Source organism: Dendrobates tinctorius, unplaced genomic scaffold, assembly GCF_039654945.1.
Source record: "Dendrobates tinctorius isolate UK_male_01 unplaced genomic scaffold, ASM3965494v1 ptg000199l, whole genome shotgun sequence".
NCBI lineage: Eukaryota > Metazoa > Chordata > Amphibia > Anura > Dendrobatidae > Dendrobates > Dendrobates tinctorius.
In genome coordinates, this window is record NW_027361866.1 from 4001172 (window position 1) to 4013842 (window position 12671).

General features: G+C 40.8%; 1 protein-coding gene across 1 annotated transcript in view; it reads right to left on the reverse strand.

Moving 5' to 3' along the window:
* Positions 1-12671, reverse strand: part of ERBB4 (erb-b2 receptor tyrosine kinase 4) — a 1457122-nt gene that overhangs the window by 538497 nt on the left and 905954 nt on the right. Inside the window, exon 4 of the mRNA XM_073553209.1 lies at positions 1501-1626. Coding sequence (XP_073409310.1) covers positions 1501-1626 — 126 coding nt within the window. The remainder of the gene's footprint in view (positions 1-1500; positions 1627-12671) is intronic.

The window sequence follows — 12671 nt, forward strand, 5'->3', positions numbered from 1 at the left end:
GGCAATAAAGCCTGATTCCAGCCATGTATCACTTACTGGGCTGCCTGGTGCAGTTTTGATAAAATCACAGTTTTCTCTGCTGCAGATCCAGCAGAGCTCTGAATGCTGAGCTGTGTATAACCCCACCCACACCCTTGATTGGCAGTTTCCTGTGTACACTGTGAATCGTCAGCAAGCTGCCAATCAGTGGTGGAGGCGGGGTTACACAAATTAGCCTGATTCCCTGGCAGGATATGTGAGATGTAGTCCTGCAGTGATAATCTCCTGCTGATAAAATACTTATTATATTGAAACTACAGCACACACCCTAGTAAGTGACACATCCCCGTGATTTAGGCTCTTTTTCTCTATATTATGCTACTCTCAGATTAAATAGCAAAGTCCTGCTGACAGATTCCTTTTAATGGTCAAGTCTAATCTGCAAAATGGATGAGAATAGAACATGCTGTGAGTCTGACGGATAGTAGAATCAGAACCATTTATAAAACTGCTGTGTTTATGGCTCAGTGAAACTCTATTGATCTGTGTGCTGTCAGAGAATAAAACAGACAGCATTAGCTCTAGGGAACCAGCGGAGGAATATTTTTCCCTTCATATTCCAATGTCATAGTGCCCCATAGTTAGTAATGCTGTGACTCTGTATGAGGCTGGGGTGAGGCGGTCATATGTTCTCTCATGGCCGAGAATCAGGCCGATTATTCTAATGTCACTCGAATTAAACTTTATCTGAGTTTGTTCTTAGTGTCACTTTGCTGTGATCCAACTCTCTCGCAGGAGAGAGTCGCAGCACAGGTGCGGAGAAGACAAGGAGCTTAATTTCTCCATCTTCTCAATTCTCTGTGTCCATGGATGTCGGACTGCACTCAGATGACATCAGAGTGCAGTCCGAGGTTTCACACGCAACCATACACTTGTGTGGATGCGTGCAATCTGATTCTCAGATGCACCCGCAGCATGCTGCAATTGTTTTCTCATGCTGAATTGGCACCAGAAAATAATCACCAATCTGCCCTGCTCCTACCTTCAATTGAAAAGAGAATAGGTCAACACTACTAGTAATTGGAATCATATTAACGATATATGGAGAATAATATCATTGCTCAAGTCCTGAGTCAGGTATAACATAGACACATGTGGTGCTTCAAATATAGGAACGGAGAAAAAAAGGTGGCACTCATCACATGGCTAAAAACTTGTTCCTTTATTACATACTGGATGGAGGATACAGACAGGCAGAAAAAGGAAGATCGGAGGTTTCACTCCATCAAGCGCTTCATCAAGGGCCCGAAGAACTTGGTAGGGCGAAACAGCCATTGCTCTTTTTTTCTGTCGGTCTTTATCCTCCGTACGGTAACAATAGAACAACTTTTTAGCCACGAGGTGAGTGCTGCAGTTTTTTCTACGTTTTTACCTTACCCACATTGGAATCTCAACCCACCTAACATAGAAACAAGAGCAGGTGATCACTTTAATAACAAATGCCATAGCATGCAGACTTACAATTTGGATTTCTGTTCATGGAGATCACTGTAGCATTGGGATTGCGGACAATGTCCTGCCAATTTATGGTGTCTGCGTAACATAGAAAGTCATTTCGATCCAGGTAGACTCCTCCATTTAGAATCTCTGTAACACAAACAATATCAAAGAGAATATGAAATAACAATAGATGTAGCATCCTAAACATCCATTGTACTAGACACCTGCAATTGTGCTGACCTCCATCGTGCAGGTTCACACTTTCCACAGAAAGGGAGGCGAGCAATAAATTCTGTGTCAGCTCTATTAACCTCTTGCTGTGTGTCGGAGATCTTGCATCGCATCTCATAATCATTCTTTATTCACTTCCACATACAGCGCACCTACAGCGGAGACGTTCCTACTGATCAGATCGTCGACAACACAAAACTCTTACAAAATGAGAGGTCGGAAAAAGTACATTAAAAGTAATAGAGAATGTCGGAAACGCAGCTTTCTGCCAACACGGGACAATGAAGCCAGAGGATTGCTGCGCGTACTGGGGATTGTGCTGGCACAAAACTCGCAATCTTTGCTGTGCTTTGCTCGTGGCTTCAGTGAAAACTTGTTAATTAAGACTTAAAAATAAATGTAAATGTTCAGCTGGTAATGAGGCAGGGATCTTATGCCAGGAAGGCTTTTAAATGCCTGGAAAAGAAAATATTTGTTGTTTTCTGTTTCGATCTTTGTTTTCCAGGTGCTATTGACACTAAGGGTATGTTTCCACGCTGCGTACTTGCAGTGCCTTGGTCGCAGGGGAAACACCGCTCTGCCCAAAGTGCCGCCCCCTGTCGTACAGGCGGTGATTCCGGATGAGTTCATTGACCACATCACCGCATCGTATCCATAGACTGGGTTATTTATCTTGCGGAGGCGCTCCATCTCCGCAAGATAAATAGACATGCTGCGGTTTGTAAAGACACGCCGCATGTCCGGTTATGCAGGGCCGCAGCATAGTGGAGATGGGATTTCATAAAATCCCCTCCACTATGCTGTAACATCTGGACGCGACGCTGCGGGTTGGACGCTGCGAATTGGATGCTATGGCTGTATGCAGCGTCCAATCCGCAGCAAATACTGAAGTATGACCCCACGTGGAAACATACCCTTAGGTGACATTTTTGAGATACAATTGACAAATTCTCCACTGTCGGAGGATGATCTGCACCAGATCTGTACATAGTAGAGAATAGCGATTACTGTAACTTAAAACAAAAGCTTTTTTTAAGTGAATGATGTTAGTATAAGAGGAAATTCTCATTTTTACCTCATTGGACATTTTTATCTGGTTTGGCCATACAATAAATGACAAAAAAAAAATAAAGAATGTGCATTCATTTAAGAACACAACTAATGGAGATACATGGTCGCTGAACCATAGTTATCTTAGTTATCTAAGTTTTGGAGAGTTGGGCCTTGGAGGTGGTGCCTCTAAGATGGTGATCACCCACCCACTCTTTAGGGTACCGCAAACTGTTAAATAGAAGGGGTGTGACATTGCCGGCATTGTTGTCCGCAGTTGGTGTTATGTGGTGCACCCCAGAAGGAAACAGGAGTCCAGGAGCAGAAGAGAGATGCTACGATGAAAGGGAACATGGCACGCGATTCATGCTGCTCAAACCAATTGTGCAATTAGATCGTTGTCAAGTGTTATACTTTGTATTTTATTTTTTTTTCACAATAAATACAGTACATCATTGAAAAGTAAAGAGCTTATGTAACTGGCTTCTAAACTCCTGCGTTTCCCCAGTCTTTTTGCCTGCATTCAGCAACGTTAATATCAGAACTTTCTCATTTGGAGTACCGATGATGGCAGTGAAAGGTGAAATCAGCAGCTGAGCTTCACTAACACCGTATGCACCTATCCGTGTGTCATGATTCACGGAGGGGCCTAAGGTCTCCAGACCCACACTTCACAACTTGAGGCTGTCATGTTTAGATCAGGAGACCTGCAGACAGTCCATGCATCACAGTCCATGGTCGGCCTGTGACAGACGCATTTGTGGATGCCACTCAGAGGAGGAGACAGGTGCTGCTGACTCATCACTGCCATCATCTGTACTCCATGTGAGTACGTTCTGATACTAATGTAGCTAAAGGCACTCAAATGGGGAAAAGCAAGGAAACCACTAACATGCAATTTTTTTTTATTGTTAAATGATTGAAGACAAATCCCCTAAAAAAGTGATTTGCAAAGCTTCATAACTTCTGTTGCTAGTCAAAACATATAGATAGAATAGCTCACTTCCGGGGGCATGCGGTAGCTAAATTTAAAAAGGAATTGAGGTTGGAATTAGGAATAAGAAAAGGAAACATATAAATACAGATAAAATAAGGACCATAAAAGTGAATCTGTCACCGGGTTTTTAATATGTAGTCTGAGAGCAGCATAATGTATAGACAGAGACCCTGACTCTAGCGATGTGTCACCTATTGGGGTGTGTGCTGTATTTTTGATGATATTACAGTTTTCTCTGCTGCAGATGTAGCAGTGGTCTGAATGCTGAACTCTATAAAACCTTGCCCACACCACTGATTAACATGTTTCTGTTTACTCTGTGCATAGGCAGAAAGCTGCTAATCAGTGGTGGAGGCGAGGTAATTCATAGATAATGAATATTGAGGATTACATGTCAGCAAGAAGTGTTGAGCATTCCGATACTGCAAATATGTGATGCTTCTCTAATTTGTGTAATTAACAGCACCTGTAACTTACCTGTGGCACCAAACAGGTGTTGGCAATAACTAAATCACACTTGCAGCCAGTTGACATGGATTAAAGTTGACTCAACCTCTGTCCTGTGTCCTTGTGTGTACCACATTGAGCATGGAGAAAAGAAAGAAGACCAAAGAACTGTCTGAGGACTTGAGAAACCAAATTGTGAGGAAACATGAGCAATCTCAAGGCTACAAGTCCATCTCCAAAGACCTGAATGTTCCTGTGTCTACCGTGCACAGTGTCATCAAGAAGTTTAAAGCCCATGGCACTGTGGCTAACCTCCCTAGATGTGGACGGAAAAGAAAAATTGACAAGAGATTTCAACGCAAGATTGTGCGGATGTTGGATAAAGAACCTCGACTAACATCCAAACAAGTTCAAGCTGCCCTGCAGTCCGAGGGTACAACAGTGTCAACACCATACTATCTGTCGGTGTCTGAATGAAAAGGGACTGTATGGTAGGAGACCCAGGAAGACCCCACTTCTTACCCCGAGACATAAAAAAGCCAGGCTGGAGTTTGCCTAAACTTACCTGAAAAAGCCTATAACATTTTGGAAGATTGTTCTCTGGTCAGATGAGACAAAAGTAGAGCTTTTTGAGCAAAGGCATCAACATAGAGTTTACAGGAGAAAAAAAGAGGCATTCAAAGAAAAGAACACTGTCCCTACAGTCAAACATGGCGGAGGTTCCCTAATGTTTTGGGGTTGCTTTGCTGCCTCTGGCACTGGACTGCTTGACCGTGTGAATGGCATTATGAAGTCTGAAGACTACCAAAAAATTTTGCAGCATAATGTAGGGCCCAATGTGAGAAAGCTGGGTCTCCCTCAGAGGTCATGGGTCTTCCAGCAGGACAATGACCCAAAACACACTTCAAAAAGCACTAGAAAATGGTTTGAGAGAAAGCACTGGAGACTTCTAAGGGGGCCAGCAATGAGTCCAGACCTGAATCCCATAGAACACCTATGGAGAGATCTAAAAATGGCAGTTTGGAGAAGGCACCCTTCAAATATCAGGGACCTGGAGCAGTTTTCCAAAGAAGAATGGTCTAAAATTCCAGCAGAGCATTGTAAGAAACTCATTGATGGTTACCGGAAGCGATTGGTCGCAGTTATTTTGGCTAAAGGTTGTGCAACCAAGTATTAGGCTGAGGGTGCCAATACTTTTGTCTGGCCCATTTTTGGAGTTTTATGTGAAATGATCAATGTTTTGCTTTTTGCTTCATTCTCTTTTGTGTTTTTTTCATTTAAGACAAATTAAATGAAGATAATAATACCAAAGAATTTGTGTTTGCAATCATTTTCAGGAAGAAACTGATTATTATCTGACACAATTGCAGGGCTGTCAATACTTTTGGCCACAACTGTATATATATATATATATATATATATATACTGTATATATATGTGGATTTATATATAGTTATGCTGCAGTTCTCACAATATAAAAGGATTCATTTACAGTATAACAGTCGCATTCCTGGAGCATTACTGTGAAAGGAGCCGAGATGAGATTTGCGCACAGTACTGTAAACATTTTATTAACCTATATAGACTTTATACCCCAGAAGTGGCTCATAAAATATAAAGCAGTGACAATGAACACAGAATAGCTTCAAACACGTTCTGAATGCTTTTCTAAACATGACATTAATGGCAAATTGCAGTTAATATTTAATACGTCAACTCTGAATCAATTTGTCTACTAAAATTCTTTCTCATCACCAGCGTGAGAAAAACAAAACCAAAAACAAATGGTTAAACCCCTCTCTGCTCAAATAAACAGTTTCATATTTAATCAAGCGTATTAATATTCCAATTGCTTCAAAGCCATATTACTTTCCGTAAAAAGTCAATTAAAGCCGTTGTAGTTTAATATTAATAATAAAAAATCAGGTTCTATTTTATTACCTACCAGATCATGCATAAGCAGTTTTGCCGTTGTATTATATATTAATTTAATCAGGGACCCAAATCATTTCTAGGAAACATATGATTGGGAATTGTGATATGTTACCATTGTAAAGAAGCTTACAGTGGAATAAATAACTGAGGTTATTGGATAGATAATCTGGGACTGAGTTTAGGAAAGATTAAAAGCTTCGGGTTCAAACATCAATCTTTGCTTAGATGGCCATTGTTTTTTAGTTTAATGTGTCCATTGCTGCCCCCTATTGTTACAGAGATTTTCTTCATTCAGGAAAGTAGACCTCCTGCCACTGAGCTCAGTGATTGGTTGTAGCGGTGGTGTGCGCTGTCGAAATGGCATTACCACTGGAGACAATACAACAAGACCCGAGCAGGGAACCGGTGCTCGACTGAGGGGTGAAGGAGAATACCTGCTCCGTTTGTTATTTTAGGTATTTTCCAGCAGTTGGAGTCCACTTTCCTGAAAGTAGAAAACCCTTTAATCAACGATGTTAAAATCTTTTGCTAGCAACAATATTTGAACATTTAGAAGAGAAACTAAATCCAAGAAATGGGCTATTGTTGTCTGCTCTTTACTTGAACAGTCCAACCTTCTACTGCTTGCACAACAGAGTTTGATAGGCAGCTAGTGTCCTAGTGTATTTCTGTAATTAGACAAGTATAGGTTCAGATGGATCACTATACCTGCAGTATACTGTTAGGACGTGTCAATATCTACGGCAGAATGACTAATGCCAACCTACAATTAGAGTTGTCCGTGTTCAAATCAGAGGCCTGAATGGTCAAATGCCTTTTTACTGCCATCACCGCTAAGCAATGGGAGCGTTAACGCTCACAGTAGGAACATGATCATTGTGGTTACTGGCTAGCCGCAGCAACCTCCTTCAAGCCGATTGTAAAGAAAGACCCGATAACCCTTTTAATATCAGTTACTCTAATTATCTACTTTCTTCTAAGCCTTCACAGAAAAGCAAGAACAATGTATAGAAAGCAATCAACCTATAGTTTCCCATCTCCCGTAAAGCAGATTCATGGGCTGCCTATGTAACATGTAGGCTGTTCATATACAGTAGAAGGTGGCAAAATAAGGATAACCTATAAGAAAAGAAATCCACAGAATTGATGACTAATGGTAATAGCCAACAGCTAGAACCTTATTTGTCTAAAATTAGTGTTCTGAAATGAGTCTTCTGAATGGAGTGGCGGTTCATCAATTGTACAGTAGACTGGTGGAGATGGCCCAACACAGCGCATCACTTCCTATAGCAGTCCAATAAAGAATAAATGGTGAAGTGGTTCATAGGCACAGCTGCTGTTTTTCTGACTAGGCACCTTAGGGCCCCATTTTTTGGGATCAGTTCATGTGTGGATAGGAGAAAACTTGAAATGTTGGGAAAAATGTATATATGTAAGCAAACTCTACCACTAGTCGTAACACTTTACGAAATATTGGCAAATGCAAAAACAGACAGATATGCATTTGTGATACAACTATCCACTGAAAGGTGGTCTTCTCGATATTGCAAGCCCAGGACAAATGGCCTGTGGAGTAGACCACCAATAATTTTGTCCATTAGACAAAGCTCTTGTGGTTTTTGTTATGTTTTATATATAATAGTATTAGGTAGACATTTAGATGGACAGCAAACCTGTGAGGAATGAAGTCACCAAGAATTTAGGAAATATATAAAGAGTTGGGGGACTGGGTATGGGTGATCCATTTTATTTATATTACACCAGTTACCCAGAATAATCCAAAGTCTAAATCTCATAAATTTGAGCCAATTTGAGTTTGAATTTGAACTACAGAATTTATTAAACTTCTCTCATCATTTAAGATTTTAATGATGACCAAAGAATAGTATTATTACTAAGTTATAATATTGTATTTCATCTCAAATTTGCATTTACCCTTCCACTGACCCTTTTGTTCTTAATACCACCTGGGACAAATACAGCATACGACATTAGTCAGGAAAGCCTCAAAAGAGTCCCTTAGGCACAGTATATTGGAAGATCTGCACTAAAGTAAAAGGGATTTCATGCAAAAATAAGCAAAAATAATCAATGACTTTATTTAACTGACCTTTCCTAGCTATCACTAATGATCTGTATTCATTGCGAAAGGTGACCAATATTAGCACACGCATAACATTTTTGGTAATACTAATGATCAACCTCCAATTTTTCCTTAAGTTCAAAATGATTTAGTTACAAAGTAAAACAAATAACAATGAATTGAAGTGTGAAGAATTTAGTAAATGCCTAATTCAGGACCAATACGTTTACTGGTCCTGCAAGCAGACGCTCACGTGTATGCAAATTGCTTACTTGTGGTCCCATACCAACTAAAAGCATTTGGCTTTTCTCAATAGAAAAGAGTTGAGGGAACAGGAGAGCATGGACAACCCCTTTAATCTCTTCCCATTGGGGCCAATTTCTCTTTTTTTCACGTAACCAGCAATCCATTCAGTGTAATTATTGATATGCTAAGAATCAATCTTAGAGACTTAAAATGTGTTTATTAAATTGTGCAACCTGCAAAATCTGTGTAACGTATGTGCGGGGAACATAGTGGCTCAGCGGTTAGTACTAGGGACTTGCAATATAAATCTCTTTAAAGGAAACATCTGCATGGAGTTTGTATGTTCTTCTAATGTTTGAGGGAGCTTCCAGAGAGTACTCTAGTTTCTTTGAATACTTAACAACCATGCTGGTAGGCTAAAATCCATTTTACTTTAAGACTACGTGGCCACGATCAGGAATAGTAGTGTTTTGGACGCAGCATATTTTCCCTGCGTTCTAATAGATGCATGAGTTTAAGCTACTATGCGGACCCCATCTAATGACAGACTATTGGCAGCAGAGCGCACCGCGGGTGAGTTTATGCAGCGATAAACAGAAGCACATTGGGCATGGGATTTCTATAAATCCCATCCACTGGGCTTGTAATGAAGAACGCAGCGTAATGGACGCAACGCAAATGCGCTACGTCCAAAACTCTGCTGTTCCTGATCGCGGGCATCTAGCATAAGAGTAAACATCCTTTTAATTATTTCATCAAGTAATAAGACAGATAAATATTATAATATTTATTAACAGAGAAATTAGCTCTTTCTCTTCCTGAGCTGGTCTTTCATTCTCAATATTCTCAATTGATTGGTAAAATATGTCTTCAGTGAACACAGATTTTACCACTAATGATATAAGAGGTGACAGTTGACGTTCGTAAAGTTCAATGGTAAGGAGAAGAACCAGAGGCAGGCACGGACATTCTTCTCTAAAGTGTGATTTGTTTCAGAGGAACTTGCCAATAGATGACTGTGTTTGCCTCTAGCTGCACTTATTGGCATTCATAGCATAGCAGTATGGGGTGTAGCGGTAGTAGCTAGACTTGGTGCCTAAGGGATCCAAAGGCAGATTTTGCCCTACAGCCCAGGAGCTTGAGGTTATGCCTCTGGTCATCTGTTCAAGTCATAACATTGAACATGCATACACCTCTTTGCTAATCTGGTCACCTCTGATACAGCAGTATCCTTGACCAGCATTTAAAAAATTGTCCTATTTTCCATTGATAGAAAATATGTTTTAAAAAGCCATGCACTTTACATTTACAGTATATGAGTTTGCACTATAGATAAGACTGGTAGTAATATATCATGGCTCATATTCCCATTTTCTGAAGGAGAGTCTAAGGATTGCAGCAATCAGTAACAGGGCACTGGTTAACCGGCTGTAACCTCAGGACCCCTGAACATCAGCCTGCTGAGACACATTGGGCTATTCATGATCAGTCAGCCTTTGAAACCTTCCTCCATGCTCTGCACAGCTGATTTCCGAGGAGCTGGGCTGTGCAGATCTGAAATGTCAGGTTTGTATTAGGGGAGGACAGGGAGGGCAGCATGCCGTAATAATCAAAATGAGGGATTTAACCTTCTATATTTCAGCTCAGTGACCACACTGCAAAGCGCACGGAAGCAGAAGCTGCACTTCAAGGTATACGAAGCCCGAATCCTCTCTGACAATTGGAAGCAGAGAATATGTGGGCCATTAACTGGAAGGCAGTAGTAATGGGAAGAATATTTCTGATGACAACTAGGTTTAGTGATATTTACACATCGACATCCAGATCTTGTAAATCATTCATATATACGGTTCTTTCTACACAGCTAACAACACGGAATTTACTTCTCAATTTTACAATAAAAAGGACTCAAATATTGTGCATGTGTCAGTGCTTACTCCATATGAGGCCTCAAGGCAAATCCAAATTAGCTGTAAGAGTATTAATAAAATTAATTTAATTAATTATATAAATATTAATGTAAAACGTGTGTTACAATTCGACTGGTGAGTGACCTGGGACCAGGGGCACCTTTCCTGGCCCTAACACTAGAGGTCACCCTAGCTCACCCTGTACCCCAGGATACTTCAGAGGGCGAAGACGCCGGGGCCACAGCCCTTGCCCTATCTCCTAGATTAGCCTTTTGACTGTCCCCTTCCCCCACCCAGGTAGAATTGGGCGCTACTGTGCACCACAGTAAACCAACCTGACAGACATGGTAACAAAGACAAGAGTTAGCTGAAAACTCCACACACCCAAAATATACACTCACATATAACAAAGGTAATCACCAGGGTGTGTAGGGAGGGGGAAGAAAGCAAAACAGGGAATTACCAAGTGTACAAACCAGACAACAGTTGCTTAATAAACTCCTCCAGTTCTCCTTCATAACACCAACTTCTCCACTCCTTTGTCTTGCAGCAATTGCTAACTCTGACAAGGACTTGGTAATCAAGCCCAGAGTTTATAGGGGAAAGGAGTGGCTAACCGAACACAGCTGAATGCAGGAGTTGCCAACATGGCCGATTAACCTCTGTTCTGCTGAAAAAAACAAACACGTATAAACACTGAAGAAGTGTTTCTTCTCAGCGGTGGATTAGGAGCCACCAGACGCTGTTGCGGTAACCCTGTGACAATGAGGCTGATAAAGGAAATTCATCCACATTATTGGATGTAGATTGTGTTCTATAAATTTAATCAAGTACAACATCCGATTTATTCTGCTGCTACTTGTATTACACACTCTGATTCAGAAGCAAGGAAAAAAAACTTGGATGAAGATTTTTAACACCCTTGTTACGACAGGAGGACCCAAAGGCTTTTACCTCTACTGTTCCCATTCTTTGCATTTGAAAACTATTTTGCCCTCTTAGATGGTAATTGTGGGACCAAAAATTTTGTGTACATCGCTGGCACAACAGTTTTTGATGGTCACAGTCTTTGGGCCAGTGCACAGTGGTTGCAGGGCAGTGTACATGGATATTAGTAGCTGTTCATTCTAATGGCAATGTGCAGTTGATTATTCCAGGATATAACATGATTAATAGCAGTTAATTTAAAATTGTTATGACTCTCCCTTTCGTTAGTTTATTGTAAGTTCAAAAGCTGCACACAGACCTCAAACATTTGCTCACTTCCGATCGCACTCAGTTACATAGTCTCAACAACCTTTACACAAAAAGTCTAACTCCAGTCAAGTCCATGATGATTTCACAGAGATTAAAGTTAGGTTAGTTTCACACTAACATTCCTATCTGACCTCCATCTATTTCACTCCTCTTAGGCTACTTTCACACTTGCTTTGTTTTGCAGCGCGTTTTTCCCGCAAAAAAACGCATAGAAAAAATGCATACAAACACATACAAATGCTGCGTTTTTTTCAAGCATTTTTATGAGCATGCATGAAAAAAACGCAGCGTTTTTATGCGTTTTTAGTGCGTTTTTACCGCGTTTGTGTTTTTTTCCAACATTAGTTGGCCCCTCACACTAACCCAAACCATGACTTTACTAACCCTAACCCTAACCCTGACCCTAACCCTGACCCTAACCCTAACCCTTAACAAACCATACCCTAACCCTAACCCTAACCCTTAACCAAACCATACTAACCCTAACCCTTAACCAAACCCTACCCAAACCCTAAACCCTAACTAACCCTAAACCCTAACCCTTAACCAAACCATACTAACCCAAACCCTAACCCTAACCCTAAACCCCCTTAACTAACCCTAACTCTAACCCAAACCCCTAAATTCCATTGTCTAACTAATGGTCAACAAAAAAACGCATGCGCAAAAAAACGCATACATGAGCATGCCAATGCGCACATATGTGCACCCATAGACTTATAAAGGGTGTCTTGCTGTAAAAAAACACATTGCGCGCGCATGCGTTTTTTTGAGGCAAGTCGGACGCCCAAAAAATGCAACAGGATGCATTTTGTGCGCCCGAGCGCACACCACAAAAAAACACATGCGCGGAAAAACGCATACAAACGCATGTGTATGCGCACATAAGCGCATCCCATGCAAAATATATGGAAAAAAACGCATGCGTTTTTTAGCGCTAAAATACAGCGCAAAAAAACGCAAGTGTGAAACCAGCCTTAAGTCCACAGTTGAATCTTTGTAAATGAGTCATTTTGGGAAATGCTGCATTAGTACT